We start from the raw sequence: 21620 nt of genomic DNA, 5'->3' as shown, positions 1-21620 counted from the left end.
ATTGAAACTTTGACGGCATGCTTAAGTGCATTTTTTTTTCTTTAGAGGAACTAAATCTCATGAAAGAATGAAAGACGTTGTGATAGAGCATGAGAAAAAGAAAAGTCGATACGCCAATTTTATACGATTTAGCTGTTTTGAACTGCTAGTATTACCATCTCAACTCAACTCAAAATTCCAATTTAATAGACTAAACTGAAAGCCCAAAAGATATTGCTAGCTGAAGGCCTAAAACCAACTAATGCGCGAGTGTAGCTAGCTAGTTATGCTCAACCTCAGAATGAGATGATCTACTTGCCAAGTACATGAAGCATTATGGCATTCTGTGCATGCATTCGATTCTCAGCTTGCGGAAAGACTATTGAATTTGGAGCTTCAATGACTTCGTCAGTCACCTCCACCCCTCTTTCCGCTGGTAAGCAATGCATGAAAAATGCCTTTGAACCAGCCATATCCATCAGATTTTGGTTTACCTGCAAAACGCAATTGCAATTTCGTGTAAACATTAATAAAACAATTCAATCATCTTCACAAACCAATGCCACAAAACGGAACCTATCATCATTCCAACACAACATAATCGTTAAGTCAAATAACAAACTTTTTCAATTGAACCTATGATTTATGCAATAAACAACCCACCTGTACCATTTGAGTAGGTGGCTGCTAGAAAATAATGTCACAACTTACAAATTTAACAAAATGTGATCTTTTAACCTAAAAGCATGATCTTTTGTGACAAAAATTATGTAAATGTAAAGTACCTGAAATCCTTGAAACACTTGGCGACGGTATTCAGCTTCTTCCTTTTGCCCCATGCTCGCCCAGACGTCTGAATACACAACATCAGCTCCTTTAACAGCTTCCTTGGGATCATTAGATATCTCAATCTTGCTGATTCCAGCTTGCCTTGCCTTCTCAACTGTTTTTGCATCAGGTTCAAATCCTTTTGGACATGCACAAACGAAGTGAAACGGAATTACAGATGCCATCAACAACCAAGAGTGAACAATATTATTTCCATCTCCAACGTAGACAACCTGACATGTGTATTGCAAAATACGATCAGACAACTATTCCCTTGCCAAGGCCACCAAGAATTAGAAAGAAGCAAACTCTTCAAAACAAGCAACATAACCTGACCTTGGTACCTTCAAACCGACCAATGTGCTCAATCATAGTGAGGGCATCTGCCATTATCTGGCAGGGATGGTTGTAATCTGTCAACCCATTGATGACTGGAACAGTTGAATACTTTGCAAGATCAAGTATGTCCTACAATTTTTTTTTACAAAAAAAAGAAAGAAAAAAAAAAAGGAAAACCAAAAGTGTTTGTTTTCCTGTCAGAATGATTGATCACATACTGGAGCAGATAAAAATTTCTCCCAACCCAATGAGATGACAATGCCCACAATTGGAAAGCAAATTCTTTTATCGTGATAATAAGCTCGTTAAAATTGTAAGAGACATGAGAATCAGTTCACAGCTGAGGGGCTACTAATAATAATAATAATAAAATACTCCTGTAAGATACTGTTAATTCATCTCAAGGTCTCATGTTAGCATTACATTACAAGTAATCCAACATTATACACTACCCATGACACAGGTCAGAAATAACATAGGCGAATATCATTCTCCAGTAAGCACCAAATAAGTATCATAGCAGCATATTGACTTATTTTGTGTTTCAAGTTATGAACCAGTAGCAACATCTATTATGAAATTGTTGTGAACAAGCAATGGCAATTGGCAAGTGAGGAGCATACCTGATGAGCAAAAACGCGAGCCATAATGATGTCATTATAACGAGACAAAACACGAGCAATATCGCGAGTCTCCTCTCGCTTGCCCATTTGGATGTCATCAGGTCCTAAATATGTAGCATGGCCACCTAGCAATGTAAAGCCAGTCTCAAACGAAACCCTCGTTCTCATGGAGGGCTTTGTGAATATCATCGCCATGGTCTTCCCTTCAAAAGGCCGAAATGTCCTGTCCCCTGACTTTAGCAACGCCTTCACCTCAATGGCCCGATCCAACATCTTCAAAAGACTGTCCTTATCAAAATCATCTAAGTGCACAAAATCTTTCACCCCAACTTTCGCTGCAAAAACAAGAGAACAGAGGTTGAAAATCAACAATGCTTCTCAATTAGTACATTAACGGAATACAAACATCAATCATCCTTAAACCCTAATCGGATGCAATTAGAATCTGAAATGAGAATTAGACGATGTGGAAGTTGAGGAGCTAAGATAGAGTGGGAATGCGAAAGTGTTGAGAATCGGAAATGGAAAAGGGAAGAGTAGAGTAGGCTTACGAGTGACGGCGGAGGAGGCGACGCACGACACTCTGCGTGGAAAGGAAACGGAGACGGCGGGGAAAGGAGCGCGACGGCGGAGAGCGTGAGCGGAGAGGTAGGGTTTGTCTGAGCCAACGCTCCGATAACAGTGACAGGAGATGGCAGCCATTTTCTGCTTCACTTCAAATACACTCTCTACTTTCTACTTCACTCTTCTATTTCCTCCTTTATATTTCTTTTTTCTTTATTTTCGATTACTTTATTTTTCTTTCTCTATTCCTTTCATCTATCAACTCAAAAATTCTCTAATCATCATAATTTGTATGTTATTTTTTATTAAAATTGTATATCAAAAAAAGTAATATATTTATAACTTTTTTTATTTGTATGTAAAAACTTTAAACTGCAGTGATTATCAGAGTGATGTGTTGTTATATTCCAAAATTGAATTTTATTTTTAATAAATATTCGTTTATTTAACTAAGTCAATTTTAATTGGAGGTTAATTTATCTAATCGTGAAAACGAAATAGATTATATTGAAAAAATATATTTCATTTTATATGCTAAAAATTAGTTACTATTTTTAATAATAGATACATCATATTAGTACCATTGTTATAATAGAAAAGTGGAGGTTAATTTAAAAATTTTAATTTTAATTATTAATTAAATAATTTGTCGAAATGTTTACTATAATAATTTGGCAGCACACATTTGACCCAACCTGTGTAGCAGGCCGTCTCAAATGGGCTGGCCCTACTCAAATTAACATCCTTAACTTTGGGTTTGAAATAATATTACCCAATTTGCAACTGCAAGCTTGAACTTGGGCTTAGAATAATGAGAGAATAGTTATTGGGCTCGTCATATATAGATTTTTTTTTTAATAAGTACATCTTCTTTTTTTTTTTTTTTAAATCTAAAATATTTTTAATCTTTTTTTATTCTTTAATTTGTTTAATTTTACACCCTTTTAATTTAACATTTTCTCCTTTTTTATACATAAGGTAGTCGATGATAAATTCATATTCAAGTTATTCTATTTTGACAGAAACATTAGACTTTCTAGTTTAAGTGACAATATTCGATAAATCATATTATTAGGGTTTTGTATTCCAATTTGGTTGTTGACCTAACAAGTATAAAAAGGTCATGTTAATTTGGTAGAGTCAAATCATTTGAATTGTTCATTATGCTGTAGGAGGTTTTCATAGATGAATCGTGATGATACATTAGTTGAGGTGTATGCATATGATGTGATGTGATTTGATATTGTTCATATGCATGTTGATTGTATAGTTGAATGACATGGTTGCCAGTGTATGGATGAAATTGTTGTTTACCATTGAAGATGTTAGATGCCATGTTCAGGTATGATGTTGTGTTAATATGTTGTAGACTAGGGGAGCTTTATTGTTGGTATACATGTTGGTGTTGGTGAGTAGTATATAAGCTTTCCACTTTTATACTTATTGTATGATTATTGTTTTGAAATCTAGTTCATCCTTACATTTTTCTTGGTGATTGAACTGCATGATCATGTTTATTTGGGAGTAGGGTAGAGTTAGTTGAAGGTAGGTTGGAGCTTTTGTGAGGCCATTCAAGTGGATAGTTTGTTGTTGATTTTGTCAGGTTACTCTAATGTAACTAATATATAAATGTTACTTGATTGACAACCTATAAATTTTATTTCACAATTATGGATTACTATTCTTATATATACATATATATATATATATATATATATAAGGAGATAATGATCTAATTGTTGAATTTAAAATTCTTAATATATATATTAAATTTACAAATTTTTAAAAAAATTAAAAATTATTTGATATTTTATTTCATTATTTCAAATCAACGTATAAAGTAATTTTATGATTATTTGAATTAATGAAATAAAATATCAAATAAATTTTATTTTTTTAAAAATTTGTATACCTAATCTATGTATTAAAAACTATAAATTTAACAATTAAATTATTAAAATTTAATGTATAACATAAGTTATTGAACGGAATAAGTCTTAAACTTATTATTGTAATAATTTGATCCTCTTTATTTTATCTCTCAAAATATATATATATATATATATATATATATATATATATATATATATATATATATTAATTCATAGATCATATTAATGTGATTATATTAATTATAAGTGTGTGTATTTTTTTTGCTAATTATTAATTTTATTAAATATAAAAATTATGATGAGTGATTACACTAATTATAAGTATTTCTTTAAAAGATATTTAACACAATCGCATTATTATAATAATTTTAAACTTAAAAGTAGCCGTTAAACTATAAAAACCTTTAAGTTAACGGATACACTTTTGGATGATCCAGATGCATGCATAGGTTATGATAGATGTGGGGAAGTATGAATATTCTTGTAGTTCATGTTGGACCTCAAGTGTTAGCCCTTTCTTAATAGTATTAGTCGGTGTCCCTGTTGCAGGTGTCGATGGATCCAGAAATTTTAGACAATGAAAGCAATACTTACTCATATATTTATAGTATTAAAAATTTTATATATAATTTTTAAAAGTATAAATATATATCATAATTATTTTTACAATTTTTTATATTTACAATTATGATTAAGGATGGAAATAAATCGGGTAAGACTAGGTTATATTATAATTTAATAGATTTGAACTTAACTTTTTTTAAAATTACATGTCTTTAATATGACTTATTTATCTGTCATAAATATTTTTTAAATGTTTGGTTAGAACTACAATCTTAAAGACCTACTTTATAATAAGTTAACACTAATAAAATCATAAAAATAAATATGTTAAATTTTATTAAAAAAAACAAGTTTAATTTATTTATGATATAAAATGGTTTTAATATCTGATATAAATTTTTAGACGATAATTTATTTTAAAATATATTTTATAATACAAATTCAAAATAGAATATAAATCTTCTAACCTTTCTTATTTTGATTTTTTTAATCAACATATATAATCTTACAATCTTTACTATTTTGATCTTTATAATCAACGTATACAATAAATAGAAAGTATAAAAGGTAAACATGCATAGTATATATTATAATTAAATTTTTAAAAAATTAATTCATTATTAATGAGTATTTTTTATCACATATGAGAATTAATCTCTTTTAAAAATTTAAAAAATATTAAATAAATGAACACTTTCTTCAAATTTATATTTTATACATATGATAATTTAAATATATATATATATATATATATATATATATATATATATATTATTAAAATATAAATTTTATTTTTTAAAATATATTATTTTTTAGATAAAAAAAATATATGCAAAAAATAGTAGTGGGGCAAGTGCCCCCACTATCTCCGATCCGTCCTTCCCTACATCTATTCGTTTTATCTACTCCACTAGATCTGTTCCTTCTCACCTTTTTCTACTCGCATTACAAGTTTCATAAAAAAAAAATTATAACTTTCTTGTGTAAGGCACTAAATCATGTAACAATTGCGATTTAATAATATTTCTGGACATCTCAAATATTAACCTATCTTTCTTTTGTTAACTTGGATTTTTTCAATAACCTATGTTTTTTTTTTTGGCACATAAGTAAAATTCATATTCAATGTGAACAGAAAGTGTAAAATCACGTTTAAAAATCTAATCCATACATTAACTAAATATTAACCTAGATTACAAAGAAATTATTTTGCCCTGTTAAGAGAAAAATCACAATAAAGAGGGGACAGTACGCGTTTTCCGCCGAAAGTATGCCCACTTAACTGGAGACACGAGATCGGGAAAGCTCCTGTGGGGTTCTGTTCTGTCCTATCCGATGTATAATCTTTTCTTTTTCAAAACCACAACGCACAACCACAATAAACCATTCATCTTTTTTACTAAGACACGCTTCTTACTTAATTATAGATACACCTATATGGCTATATCAGTAAAACAATTTTGACCTTTCCGATAATTTTATGTGTAGCCATTGTTTATCCCATAATTCCCACTGTCACTATTTAAAAAAAAAAACATAAAACTAATTGAAGTATCAAGAAAGCTTAGCAAAAAAAAATTATCAAGAAATTTTTGGAGAAGATAAAAGGAAACTATTTTAAGTGAATTTTTATTTTATCCATAGAATACATTCTACTTCTATATTATATAATTATTTATTTTTATTACTCATATTATTATTATTTTATTGTGAAAAGTAATTATTATTTTTATATATAAATTTTTAAGAGTTAATCACTTATATATTATCAGTGTAAAAAAATTTACACTGACAATCAATCATATCTTTTAATAATGACATGTCAATTACTCCCTCTGTTTTTTTTATAGTCGTTTAAGGTTTTGCACGGGACTTAAGGAAATCATTGATATTTTAGTTTTCAAAAATATTTATTACTTACTTTTCTATTTTACCCTCTATTTTTTTTTTGCATGTTTTAGACTGTTGAACTACTCCATTAAATAGTTGTCCCTTTTTTTGTTTTTTATGGAGTAGTATTTTGTTGAAAATATATTACTCTTATAAATGCACATTAACTTTATGTGAGTAGTTAGAGAAAAATTAGGTAGACATTAAAAATAAATACATACATTGTTCAAGAAATATGTATTAATTATTAAGGGTAAAAAATGAAAGAAAAAAATTAATAACTCATTGATTTTAGTAATATGACAATGAAAAAAAAAAACAAACTCTGACAAAACGACTATGAAAAAAAAAATACAAGAAATACTTATTTAATGAAATAATAATAAAATAAATAATTTTAAAAGATATGATTGGTTGTGAATGTAAAAAATTTTACACCGAAAATGTATGAATGATTAATACATAATTACCTTTTTTTCATGAAGACATCACCCTATATTCCAATCTCCAAAGCGCGTCGGTGGCATTTTTATGTTTAAAAAAGAAGGAAAGTTTCTGGACTCGTCTAACGGGCCCCAAACGGAAACATGGCACGAGGACTGCATACCAGATACGTGGAATCAATAATATTTATAGCTATAATACTATATATGTAAATAATATATATATATATATATATATATATATATATATAATTTAATGAATAATTATCATCTCATGTATGCACTGATAATGTTATTGTATTTTTTTTGTGATATGATTTTTTAAGTTATCTAATAAGAGAGAAATTAATATAAATGAAAGGAGAAGAAAAAATAAATCATTTCTCTTAATTTCCTCCTAATCAAAACTTTCCATATGGATTTCAATCCTTCCTAATTATTTTGCTTCAAATAGATTGTTAGGAAAAATTTATCGTCCTCCAATATTATTTTTATCGACAAATATTAGTAATTAATAAATGAAAATAATGTTTGTTAGAGATTCAAATTTGTTTTTTTTCCCAGTCATATGTCTTCTTCCATACCACCTTATAACTTGTATTGTGCTCCAATTTAAGATAAGAAAAAGTTTCGGGCTCAAGTACATTTATGGATAAAATTACATTTACATTACTCTACATATACTATTAGAGGTCGAAATTTATATTTAATCACATGTGTGGGACATAGTTTTACTTATCTTAATCGTCTCTTAGAGTTTATATACATATATTGATAGTGTAATTTTATTTAATACTATTCATTAAGCACATATTTATTATCTTCAATTAATAAAAGATTTTTACGTGTGATTTGTCATGTGTGAGTATGTTGTTAACTTTTGTAATAACTAATTTAACAATAATTCTTATTATGATTTGTGGTTGGTTAAAAATGTAAAGTTGTTTTTTAATATATACATACAATGACAAATTCATAAATTTTTAGTAGTAAAAATAATACTTATGCATAAATTTATAATATTAAATATATAAATTTACATTTTTTTAAAATATAAATATATATTAAATTTTTTCTATGATATTTCATATTTTTTTAAAAATTGAATGATTTTCTCATTTTCAATCCTTTCAGAAACATCTCTTTCTATATAAATAAGTAAACTCATATCAAAATTTTGGCTTTTTTTCTTTTTAAAAATAATATAACATAAACTTAGGACAATCATCATTTCTTAATCTTTTTATGGACTTAACTTAAGTGTAATTAATACTTTTTTCATCTTATAATAAATATTGTATTTTACACAAACCAAGAATAAAAGAAAATCTTATGATCAATCTTTTTTACTATAAATAATGTAATACAATATATACTCTCTAAAAAATATTATAAAGAGCATAAAAAAAGAAGAAGATAATTAATACTACATTAAAAATTAATGACTATTTTATTTTTCAAATAATACTTATTACGAGATAAAGAGATTATTATATATACTATAAATAAAATGCTTCAAAAAAACTAATATATTAACTTTGTATTTTTTTACAAAATAAAAAACAGTAAACGCACTTTATTTTTAACATATAACGGCATTATTATAAATTTATAATATATATATATATATATATATATATATATATATAAACTAAATATATAAAAAAATTATTAATGGGGCATTAGACCAATTATGATATATGTGAATTCGTCCTTGTATGTTACATATGTGTGTAAACTTTTGATTTTAAAATTTTAACATAATCCCTTAAAAATGGCACATGTCACTTATTTTTTTTTACAAAAAATTCTAAATTAACTACATATATTTATAATATTACATATGATCTTAATTATAAGTAACATAAGATAAATTATGAAGATTAAAAAAATTATTGTTATTATTATTTTTAATTAATTTTGATATAAATTAAAATAATTTTTAAATATAATCTTTATTTTAAGTAATTTTCGCATTTAATATCAATTTTAAGTGTGTGTAAAAGAAATAGAATTAATAATAAATGAAGATATAAAAAAAATTAATCTTGAATAATTTTAATAATAAATGATTGTTGTTTATAATAATGATTTGAAGATCAATTTAATTTGTTGTTTACAATTAGGATAAAAATAGTATTAGATTTTTTTATTTTAAAATATTGATTAAGTATTTTTTATATAAGTTAAATTTTCGCTTAAACATTTTTCATTATAAATTTTTTTTTTGAAAATATTTATTCAATACACGAAATAATTGGGTCACGCATATATATATATATTATAATTTTTGTGTTAAATAGTTATAATAAATTGATATTTTCTTATGTTATGTGATATTAGTGTATCGGTTTTTTTTTTCTTTCTTATTTCTAATATTTGTCTAGGCATGGCAATGGGGCGGGGCGAGTTTTATGTTCCCCACCCCGCCCCGTAAATTTAAACCGTCTCCGCTCCTGTCTCCGATACCCGCTAGGGGTAAAATTTGGATACTCATCCACATTTATGGTAGGGTTCATGTTTCTTTGTCCCCGCTCTTGAACTTTTTTTTTCCTTTCTTTCTAATAAATATGAATAAATTTTAAAAAATAAATAAAAGAAAAGTAAGATAATACAAAATTTTATATATAAATGTTTCTAATTTTGATTTATATATATATATAAATAATTTTTTAATTATATTATTAAGCGAGACGAGGGCGGGGCGAGTACGGGAGCGGGGGCGGGACGACTATTAACATTCTCATCCCCGCCTCCAATTTTATCAATTTGAAAAAATCTGAACCTGAACCTGCTAAACACGAATTTTTTCCAAAAATCGAGGTGGGTTCGAGCGGGTACCCACGGACGGGTTATTTTTGTTTTTCTTTCAACAAAGTAATAGAATATATATATATATATATATATATATATATATATATATATATATATGTAAAAAGATATAAATAATACCTAAATATTTTACAAGAATTACTCTATATTTATAGTTACCTATAGCATAAATGTATCAATTGTTACAATATATTTAATATTTTCTTCATCTAGATATCGAGTAACCCCAATCCCCAATTGTTATGTCAATAACAAGTAACACATATACATTACTTTATATAGTTCTAGGCATTCCAAGAAGATATACAACAAGCAAATGCATTATATATAGAATAATCACATCACATCACCTCTATGCTCTATCTCATGTAGTGATAACATGTTAGACCATTATTTATGCTTCTGTTGACTATACAATCAAAGGGGCGAGAAATTCCCAGTGCAAATGTATAACTAAAAGTGGGTTCATAAGCATTCATCCGAGACCAACAATGGGAAAAAAAAAAAAAAAAAAGGTGTATACCAAAGGTATTTGACCAAAGGGTAAGGTCAAGGACTCCTCATTTCGTAATAAGGATCAAAGTAATGCATAAAGAATACCAAAACAACTTCATTAAAGGTATGATGATGAGTGATGGACCTAACGTACGAATCAAATCCATTAAAGATAATATAAATAGTAACATATAAGAGGAAAAAAAAAAGTTCTCTAACATTTATTACAATATTAATTATGTTTGACTTGTTTAATTCTGAAAATTAACTTGAACATTAAAATATTTTTTTAAGTATGCTTTCTTTTCCTTTTCGAACATGTATGATCAACTATTAAGAAAATGTCAAATACGAAAATTATAAAGATGATGATTTATTGGACAAGGATTGAAATGACAAAATTATTTATGTGTCCTTGTGTAGGTATAACGTGCAATATAGATTTTTTGTCAAATAATTTATTGTGAAATATAATTTGATTTCTAGTATTCTAAATAATTCAAAGAGTAGCACGTCAAAGATCCACAGAAAAAGAAAGGAAGGCATTTATGAGAAGAAAATCACTAAACATCATTTTTAAAAAAAATCCTAAATTTTGGATTATTTACGCGTAGAATTAATTTTAAGTTGCTTATAATCAATTTTAAACTCAAATAAGAAGTGCATATAGAAAGTTAAATTTGTTAAGGTAAAAAGAAAAAAGCTAAGTTTGGTAGTAAGACAATCTTTTGTTGTGTCTACCACTTTATTCCTTTTTCTTTCGGTGAGGTATTGTGGCATTTTCATGAATTAAATTTGTTTTGATTAGCTATGAAAATGAAAGTAATTACTGTGGAGCGTGAGAGCATAAAGATTGTGAGATCTCTCTCCATTAGAATCGCTTTATTCTTTGAGTTGGCTTCGTCTTAGATTGCAACTTGGAATCTTTCCTTTGTTTGGATTCCGGGTCAATGGGGGAATTAGCTTCACCGAGGAAAATATGTCCTGCAATTTCGCCATTAATAATTCTGTTAGGAGATCGATATGTCGTAATCAATGACTTATAAATACTAAACTTTGTTGTAACATATAAACATTGTAATGTAAACACTACCAATAACACATCCTAATGCTCACAAACGTCACCAACAAGCTCAAATTTTCGCCGCAACTTACGCATTTCAATTTCACAAACGCCACTTTCTTTTTCTACTGTTTTGGAAACCCGATATCTTCAAAACTATTAAACTATGGATAGTTATATAACCATATACTCGAGGTGCGATTGTTTTAGTTAATCAATTTTAAAACAATTCATGTTAAATATTACAATTTTGAAATAAACCCTAAACATGTTAAATAAATTAATTTTGAAAGAAATAATGTTTAAAAATAGATTTTTGTCCAAAGTATGTTTTTTTTAATAGTCCGAATTCTAAAGTTCACAAACAATAACTAATGTGTATTGATAAAATATGATTTTTATTGATGAAATATTACAACCACTATTAAAACTCTCATTATCTAATTATATGCGTATTTTTTTGGGACTATCTATGAATATGATGCTACATAAGATTCATTAACATCTTATAACAAGTTACTAAAATATGCTTTCACTAAGTAACGAAAATGTAGTACGTGACACGTTGATAACATAAAAGGAAAAGGGATAAAAGTAGGGATGGCAACGGGGCGGGTTGGGTACGAGTTTCATGATACCCGTCCCCGTCCTTGCGACTCAAACTCATTCTTGTACGAGTACCCATACCTGCCGGGTATGTACTTTCTATCATCATTCCCATCCACATCGGATATAGAGTATACTCGTACCTGTACCCGTAAAAAATTATTATTTTGTTTTTTACAAAAAAAATACAAAGTATTCTTAAATTTAATTTTTTATTATATTATAATTATAACTAAATTATTTCTCTATCTCATATTTTAATAATTAAACAACTATAAATATTTTACATTATAATAAATAATTACATATAATAAAATATTAAATTTTTTTAACATATTTCAATCGGGATGGGTACGGGTACGAGGCAGGTATGTATATACCTGTACTTGTACTTGGTTTAACATATCAAGTTTTATCCATATTCAGTTAAATCAGATATTTTTTATCAAAATTGAGACGAGTTCGAGTGTTGCTCACGGGTATATTTGTCCCTAGATAAAAGTAAGGAGATGGGAAATAATTTTAACCACATGTTATATATGCGCTGTTTTTCCACGGTCCTCCTTATGGCTCATATGACCTCAATAAAGAGGCACACAAATTATGTCCCCCCCATGTACGTAGCCATGGTGACAGTGACTCGTGAGGTCGTGGTGCTTCTACTCACATGCCCCACTTCCTCTTCAGTCTCGTCTTCTTCAACTTCAACCACCACGATTAACTAATTCATTTTTTAAAAGTAACTTCATTTCCTACCTTACCCTACAATCAAGGACAGAATCTAAGCAATTTAAAAGGCAACATTGAGAAGCCAGAAAAGTGAAAGTGAAGTGCCAAGCCAAGATAGAGTGCAGCATGATGAAGCGTCGGTTGCTTTTGGTTTTCTTGGTTCTCTATGTGACAGTCCTAGTAGAAGCTGATTCTGGGTTTGTGAAAACAAGAGGAGTGCAGCTTATGCTTAATGGGAGCCCCTACTATGCTAATGGTTTCAATGCCTATTGGCTTATGTATATTGCTTCTGATCCATCTCAGAGAAACAAGGTCTCTTCAGCGTTTCAAGAGGCTTCTAATCATGGACTTAACATAGCCAGAACTTGGGCATTCAGTGATGGAGGATATAACCCCCTACAATACTCTCCTGGATCCTACAATGAGCAAATGTTCCAGGTGATCAAATTTAATTGCTGATGAAAAAATAGTTTCATTTTGGATGATGTTACCCTTATAAGTGTTGTTTCCCATTTTTTAACTCTGTTTGTTGGATTGGAAATAAAAGGGGCTGGATTTCGCGATAGCAGAAGCAAGAAAATATGGGATCAAGTTGGTGTTGAGTTTGGTGAATAACTATGAGAACATGGGTGGGAAGAAACAATATGTGGAATGGGCAAGGAGTCAGGGGCAGTCCATAAATTCTGAAGATGACTTTTTCACAAATCCTGTGGTGAAGGGATACTACAAAAACCACATCAAGGTAAACGATCCCTTTATTTTTTGTTTTCATTAATGTAGAGTGCCATAGTTTTTATAATAATTTTTCATTTATAGCTGAATAGAAAAGAAGATTATGAATTATATGGTTTCTTATGTTCCCTTGAAAGTGATATTAATCATGTACAAGGGTGAAAATCAATAAGCAAAGAAGCAAACATAAAAGAAAAGAAGCAAATAGTAAAAAAAGTATTAATCACAAAGATGTAACATTGGGGTCTTGTTTATGTGCGTTATTATAGGCTGTACTTACAAGACGTAATAGCCTGAGTGGAGTTGCTTACAAAGACGACCCAACTATAATGGCTTGGGAACTTATGAACGAGGTTAGGTGCCCTTCCGATCAATCAGGAAAGACGGTTCAGGTAAACCATTGCATGCGCCCTTCCGTTATGCTTAGGCATACATCGTTTTCTCTGCTGCATTTATGTTTGCTCAATTATTAAAAACGCATAATTCCGTTTTACACCTCTATTTATTAATTGCATAATTCCGTTTTACGGCTCTATTAAATACATAAGGTCCTTGCAAATTAATTGCATTTAAACAGAGTCTTTTTTTTTTAATGGTAATTATTATAATTTCACTTCGTATTTTTCATGGGTTGAGTCATTGACAATTTTTGAACAATAATAAATGTGTATCACTTGAAAATTCGTAATTTTATTTGTGCATTTACTTGGAGAGATGTAATTTTATTTATAACTAATTAATATTTATCGCTCATGAACTAGCTTTAACCATTTTTAAAAAAAATTGGATCTCTGTCATAAAAATTTTACCTTTTACAGGCCTGGATTACTGAGATGGCATCTTACGTGAAATCCATAGATGGAAACCACTTGCTGGAAGCAGGTCTTGAAGGTTTCTACGGACAGTCAAAGCCAGAGTCTAACCCAAACTTCAATGTAGGAACCGATTTCATTGCAAACAACCAAATCCCAGGCATCGATTTCGCCACAGTGCACTCCTACCCCGATCAATGGTTTGACTTTTTATTTCAACTCCTTATTCTTCACAGAATCAGAATGATGAATTTAAATAATCTAAAAGCTGTGCATTTTAATAAAGTAAAATAATATAAGTAATACTAGTAGTTTTTTTTTTTTTTTATTGAAAAGTTTTGGTTGATTAAAGCTGAATTTGTTGTGAGCAGGCTATCAAGTTCAGGTTATGAAGACCAAATTTCATTCTTAGAACGGTGGCTGAACGAGCACATTCAAGATGCACAGAACACTCTTCACAAGCCACTTCTCTTTGCCGAGTTTGGTATTTCCACAAAAACTTTTGGTGGCAGCTCAACACCAAGGGATCGGTTATTCAACACAGTGTATTCAGCAATATACTCATCCGCAAGTAGTGGCGGTGCTGCTGTTGGTGGCTTATTTTGGCAGCTTCTAGCTCAAGGAATGGATTCTTTTCGAGACGGTTACGAGGTTGTCTTAGGTGAGAGCCCCTCAACGGCCACTTTGATCGCTCAAGAGTCTCAAAAACTAAACCGAATTCGCAAGATGTACGCCAGACTCAGAAACATTGAGAAGTGGAATCGAGCTATGGAAATTAGAGGTGGAAACTAAACATAAGTCTTAACTACCACGATATATATAAAATATATAGAGAGAGTTGGTAACTCTGTAACTTATTTGTGTGAGGATTGAACTTCAGAATGAAGTGTTTCAATAATCGTAGAGGGAAAAATAGTCTATTTCCATTAAAATATTACACGTGAAGTATCCTACAAATGCTAGCCATAACTATTATTTATTGAGATATATGGAAAGTAACTTTGTATTGTACAAGCAAGCGAGTGAAACTACTTTTGTCTAAACTATATTATGGAGAGGCCTGCTGGATATTTTGAAGTGCTTCATATGACTGTTCCATCTTTAATTGTTGCATTTTTCAGTATAACCGTGATGCCCGACCTAATGTAGAATCCTTCCTTGGACTTGTCTGCTTCTTGAACACCCTGAGAAATCAATATATTTAAATCAGCATAAAAGTATATGATAATAAATGCGTCAAAGTCTTTTGCACAAGTTTCTGAAAGCAAGATTTTGAGACAACACTTACATCGGTGTTTGCTATGATCACATTTCTTCCTATCTTGGCATTCTTGTCGATTATACAATTCCTTAAAAAAGTCAGGTTATGAAATTAGAAGAAATCAGAAATGGAGGGTATCTTTTATTTTTGATATTACGACATGTAAATTGGCATGCATGGTTTGGATCTTCCAGAATCCAGAGACGAGGAAATTCTTTATGAATTCAAAATGTTGGATTGAGACACAACCAATCGCACCTGATTTTGGTATTTTCCCCAACACCAATTGGAACCTTTCCTTCTGCCAGCAGAGATGCAATTTCAGACTCAGTTTGATAGTAGTCAGCACCCATCATCATGGTATCCTGGATAGCAAAGTCCATAAAGGCATCAAACATTTATCATTGTTGCTCCAAAATGGAACATAAAAAAAGGTGTCAACTCAAGGGGGTGGAATTATGTAAGGGAGGCAATATAGATGTAATCTTGATATAAAATGGTTTTTGAGTTGAAAGAGCACCCTGATCTTTTCTGTCCTATGAACTCTACTATTTTCTGAGCAGTAAAATTTAATTCCTACAACTTGGTGTGCAAATGCAGTTTCCCTCTTCCCCCAACAACTTTTGGTAGTACAGATTATTGTCGCCAGTCAAGTAGAACACAAATTTCGCAAGGGTCATCATATAAACTCCCCAAAAGAAACAATAATAGGGGATCATTACAGAAAAGTACCAAATGTTTACCTGAAACTCCACACCAGACTCTAAACGTGAGCGTACTCCCACAATAGAATGCTGAACACTACACTCCCTCAAGAAGCAACCATGAGAAATAATTGCATCCACAATCTATGAAACCAACCCATCATGCATATAGTAACATCAACAACAGAAACTAATCAACACTCATGATCAGCACAAATTCCAATTCTATAAAGCAACTTAGTGAAAGCTTACTGTCATACCTTGCATTTTTCTACTTTAGTGGGTGGAAGGAATCTTGGGGAAGTGAAGAAAGGTGTCTTTGGATCATAGAATTCAAATTTGGGAGGCTGCAATTAATACCGCAAGTCATTATGGGTTACTACATTTTTTATGAATGAAAACATATTCCATAGTAAAATCACTTTTTTCTCAATAGTATTATCAAGTCCGTTATTATCAGCAATAACACTAAAGAATAAACAATGATGGCTTCTAAATTGTGAAAGGTGCCCAAGTTCTGCAGCAATATGTGATACCTTTTTCTCATCAGTACAGATTTTTAATTGTTCTAAAATTAAAATATGACCACTTTCATTTCTGGTGTGTGGGTTTATAATTGCCCATCCACTGGCTTGCAGTTGAACTTCTTACCATGCAAAACCATCCAAATTGGCTGAATACCAAAAATAGTTACCTAGACTATCTGTTAGAAATATGAACCAAAATTAAAAGAAGGCTATACACATTTGGTTTCAATTTAGTCTCCAAAGTGAAACTTTTTAAACTTAGGAGATCAAAATGAAAAAAAGAAAAAAGATTAATAACCAAAAGTGTATTTTAGCATTAAAAGAAACTATGGGATAGTTAAACAAACCTGTTCTGTTAGGGCGAGGTTTGCATCAAAGAAGGACTTTATAGTTCCAATATCTTCCCAGTAGTCATTGAACAAATATGCCTGACAATGCAAATAGGAGAAATATTGGGTCAGTTACTGCTAAACTAAGATTTATTTTTATTAGCATTCAAAGATATTTGAAAAGGACATCAAGGAGAAAATTCCCTCTCACCTGGACATTGTGCTCGCTCACAGCAGATGGTATAATTTCAGATCCAAAGTCATTGCATGAAGAGCAATTCCATCTTAATAGTTGCAACAGGGTTTCAGTTCTGAACACGTAGACACCCATGGATGCAATATAAGGATTTTTTTCTGCTTCTTGTGGTGATAGCCCTAGAAGAGTGGTGTCAACACGCTGCAGTTATTGGCAATGCATTAGTGAGACAACAACTAGATTAAACTGCCAATTATTCAGGTACAAGGGATGTAATTCAGACTTCAGACTCGAGATACTATCAACAACATACCATTGCCTTTAGATCTGATCCCTTAGGTTTTTCTGAAAACTGTATAATGCGTCCTGTGTTATCAATTTTCATCAGTCCATAGTCTGATGCCCGGCTGCAAGACAACTAAAACTGATCAACTCCAAATACAGTTCAAGATATAACCAAAAAAAAATGATGGTTAGTGAAAGTTTCATCTCATGCAAATGAGGTGACGTGTCTTTATTGTACAAAATCAATGAAACCAAATCATGCAGATTTTTAATGTAGACATACCTGTCATCCATGGGTACACATGAAACTGTGATATCAGCATTTGTGTCAACATGTCTCTGCAATGATCAAACCCATCAAAATCAACATTAGTTTCAGCAAACTAAAAACGTGACTGGTTGTAATGTTAGAAGAAAAACTATATCAATTGTACCTGCACAAAATCCATATAGTCCATCCTGTAAAGATGATCCCCAGAAAGTATCAATATATGCTCAACATTCTTGTTCTTGGCATCCTGCAAGGTGGTACATACCCACATTCACCACTCTATATATCAAACCAGTATTTTCAGCAAAAACACATCATACATATGTTTTACCTCAAAAACCCATATAAATTGCCTCACAGCATCAGCTGTCCCTTGGAACCATTTTTTCCCTGTCTCTCCAGGTGTTTGAGTTGCAGCCAAGACCTGTTCACGTTTAAATTACAATTCAATTCTTGACAAAACCTTTTAGCCAAAAACACTTTCCAGAAGAAAATAAGGGTCTGTTTGATTCTCTTCTCACTTTTTGTTTTTAAAAACTGTTTTCTTAAACAATTTCATACTACTCAGCAATCAATTTCTCATAAAAAAATATTTTGAAAATTATTTCCAAAACAAGTATTTTAAAAAACAAAAAATAGAAACAACTAGGCGATGTTTTCTCATCATGTTCAACCTCTCCGTCAATTCCATACCCTATGGGTGTGTTTGGAAACTAGTTAAGTTGAATTTAACTGGAGTTGGAAAAAAAAAAAGTTCCACTCAAACTTTTACTTTTTTTGCACCTGAACGAGTGTTTTTACGTTGAACATGATCTTAAACCGGTATACAAATAAACACTATGTGTCTTGCACTACCCTCCACTAACTATCTAAGCAACTTTAATTAGTTACATTTTAAAAACTAAACAGTTTTTGAAAATGAAAATCAAAACACACCCTAAATCTCCCTTCCTTTCAAACATTATCGCAACTCACCTCCACAAACCCGTCTCCAAAAGTCAAGCCATTTCCAAAGCTGTATGCGCGGGACAAGTGGCGGTTGAGGGAGAAAGAGTTGAACTGCGTCAAAATGAATATTTTTCTGAGGCCACTATTGATGCAATTGCTCATGGGGATATCAATGAGTCTATAACACCCTCCTATTGGAACCTGAGAATTTCATTCAAACACACAATTTTTGCATGAAGTACTTCAATTAGTAGTAACCAGCAAACAAACATTCAAACTCAAAATGACATATACCGCGGGCTTGGCTCTTCTACTAGTAAGGGGAAAGAGACGAGTCCCTGCACCTCCACCCAATATGATGGAAGCCACACTCTTCGGGTCCACTTTGGGGGTCTCAAAAGTGGGTACCCCCTGAAATGCCTAAAAGGAAAGCACTTTTAAGCATTGAAACTAACTGAATGCTTAAGATCAGACACAGCAAAAAGAATTAAAATTTTCTTTCAATATATGATGTGTTGCATTTTGTAATTTACCATGGAATCTTCGTTGATGTCTGATGTGAGAACAGCATGAGCGGTTCCAGTTCCATGCTTGGAGTTTCTAAGATTCCTATTGGTTCGTGTAGTCTTGCACGATTGAGCACTCAAAAACCTTGTATTCTCACCCCAAAACCCACTGATTCTTCTGTTTCTTCCAATTCCCTGACTAACATTAGCTAGGTGGCCACTCAGGGTTGCATAAGTTGAATCCATTGGTGAACAACGAAATTAGAAACCTTTATTGGATTTGTCACCCTTCCCAATGGAATCGGAACTAATGAGTCTTTGTATGAGTAAAAGAGCTAAACCGGTTTCATAAAATACCAAACTTTTCAGACAATTTGCACCATAAGTTGAGGAATCATAACCGGGAAGATTCAGTGAAAAGGGCCCCAAAAATTTCAGATTTTTGAGTGAACCCACTTTTGAAATTGGAAAGTTGGTTGAAGGTGGGACCTTGGAAGGTGGAAACTAGAAAGAAATGTGGTAATGGAGAAGATGCATAGTGATTGAGAGGAGAATGAGTTGAACTTGAAAGACTTGCATTGCATTGGCAAATGGGAAGGGACACTAAGGTGAGGGACTCACGAGAAACCTGCCAAGTCTTTCTGTCACTGACTCAGCAACGCCCACAAGTTTCTATGACTCACTCCTAACTCCTAACATTCACACTTCCTACTTCCTACTAAACTACAACTGTTACCTTCAATGGGTGTTTATTCATTTATTACTACGTACTCTATTAAATTAAGTGACGTTTTTAACCCCTAATGTTATTTTTTTATATGGTGCTTTAGATTCACGGATATTTCTATTAATTTAATTTTATTCATGTGTTAATTGTTTGTTGATAAATCGTTTTTTTTTAACTAAGAAAAGCTTTTAATAATAAACTTTTAAGTTGCTTTCATTAATTGGAGAGGAGTGGAGGTTATAATTAAACCAATATCTCAATCTTATTATTAAGCCAAATTGACAATTTTTTATTTTAAATTTTAAATTTATATATATTAGTTAATTTTATCTTATATTTATGAGTTTCATAATTTTTACTCTAAAATCTCAAAATAATTAAAATTATGTTATGGTATTCAATCTATGTATTAATTAATGGTGGATCTACATTACAAGATACCTTTCATTTTAATTAAGTTATTAATGTGTATTTAAAAATATTATATTTTGTATTTCCTAATTTTATATAATAACTTATTGAAGATTGTTTTTGTTATTTATCTTTTATTATATATATATATATATATATATATGATAATAATAATCATTAATTTAATATTTTTTTGAAAAAATTATCTCACTAACATAAAAATATTGAATTCGTCACTAACATTAATAGCATTGATCTTTGTTTTAAATTGTTGCCTTGATAAATATACTACAACTCTCAAATTTCAACAACTAATATGAGCATTGTATAATATATAAGCTTCCGGAAATATTTTCGTGAAGGTATGGTATACCTTTTCCTTTCTCACTTGAATTTTCATGAAACTTTTTTTCTTATATTAATGAGAGAAAAAACGCTGAATTAAGTAAATGAGAAATGTGAACTTTGCTTCTTAAGATCATTTTACGAAGAAATTAAACTAAATAAAAAGAACTTCTAGAACTTACTGTTACATTCTTATTAAACCTAACTTTAATACTTTGTGTTGGTTAAATTTATTTATATTATTAATTTTTTTTCCTGCTACATTTACTCAATTAGTTAAAAACTAATTTTATTTTACAGTACAACTGATTTATTAAAATATAATTTTTATACTCTACTAAATTGTGTTAAATCATTTGATTTCATCAACAGGAACGTAATTTGAAGGTTGATAGATTACCGTGGAAAGCTATCAGCTATTTAAAAGTCTTTATATAGAAAAAGAAGTTTGAATTATGAATTAAAAAGTTGGATTTTCAGTCAATATAGCGTATGATGCTGTGTTTGATATGAGGAACAAATGTTGAGTTCCATGAAGAAGTAAGAAATGAAATGGTTTTATTATTTGATTATTTGAAAAAAGAAAGAGAATGCGTATTGTGCAAGATGTGGTGTGTGACGTTCCGTGCGACCGTGAGAGATCTTAATTCTTAAAGGAGGTGATGGCTTTTCTATAATGAAACCAAAACAAAGACCTTCTTCCTATTTTGATTGCGATA

At 30.3% G+C, this 21620-nt stretch overlaps 3 protein-coding genes across 4 annotated transcripts; 1 reads left to right on the top strand and 2 right to left on the bottom strand.

Moving 5' to 3' along the window:
• Window positions 1–90: 90 nt before the first annotated feature.
• On the bottom strand, window positions 91–2520 carry OTC (ornithine carbamoyltransferase). The gene is made up of 5 exons (XM_020363525.2): window positions 2321–2520; window positions 1770–2104; window positions 1144–1275; window positions 765–1040; window positions 91–473 (listed from the first exon to the last, which is right to left on the bottom strand). Exons 1-5 carry the CDS (start codon window positions 2469–2471, stop codon window positions 291–293), a joined length of 1077 nt encoding a protein of 358 aa, XP_020219114.1. The 5' UTR covers window positions 2472–2520; the 3' UTR covers window positions 91–290.
• A 10233-nt stretch (window positions 2521–12753) lies between these two features.
• On the top strand, window positions 12754–15476 carry LOC109801835 (mannan endo-1,4-beta-mannosidase 7). The gene is made up of 5 exons (XM_020362970.3): window positions 12754–13285; window positions 13395–13589; window positions 13849–13971; window positions 14398–14591; window positions 14763–15476. The coding sequence occupies exons 1-5, from the start codon at window positions 12974–12976 to the stop codon at window positions 15181–15183; spliced, it is 1245 nt and encodes a 414-aa protein (XP_020218559.1). The 5' UTR covers window positions 12754–12973; the 3' UTR covers window positions 15184–15476.
• On the bottom strand, window positions 15293–20136 carry LOC109801834 (glucose-1-phosphate adenylyltransferase large subunit 1). Of its 2 annotated transcripts, none has more exons than XM_083073965.1 (14): window positions 19446–20136; window positions 19207–19323; window positions 18940–19113; window positions 18296–18388; window positions 18128–18211; window positions 17977–18032; window positions 17722–17815; window positions 17424–17609; window positions 17231–17311; window positions 16617–16703; window positions 16396–16500; window positions 15911–16017; window positions 15680–15740; window positions 15293–15575 (listed from the first exon to the last, which is right to left on the bottom strand). In XM_083073965.1, exons 1-14 carry the CDS (start codon window positions 19662–19664, stop codon window positions 15474–15476), a joined length of 1566 nt encoding a protein of 521 aa, XP_082930091.1. In that variant the 5' UTR covers window positions 19665–20136; the 3' UTR covers window positions 15293–15473. The 2 variants fall into 2 exon arrangements, with proteins under 2 accessions (XP_082930091.1, XP_020218558.2); XM_020362969.3 differs by having other exon boundaries at window positions 19207–19332; window positions 19446–20135.
• Between the last annotated feature and the right edge of the window lie 1484 nt (window positions 20137–21620).

Source organism: Cajanus cajan, chromosome 4 (assembly GCF_000230855.2).
Source record: "Cajanus cajan strain Asha chromosome 4, NIPB_CcT2T_4, whole genome shotgun sequence".
Taxonomy (NCBI): domain Eukaryota; kingdom Viridiplantae; phylum Streptophyta; class Magnoliopsida; order Fabales; family Fabaceae; genus Cajanus; species Cajanus cajan.
This window is presented reverse-complemented; position numbering and strand designations above follow the sequence as displayed.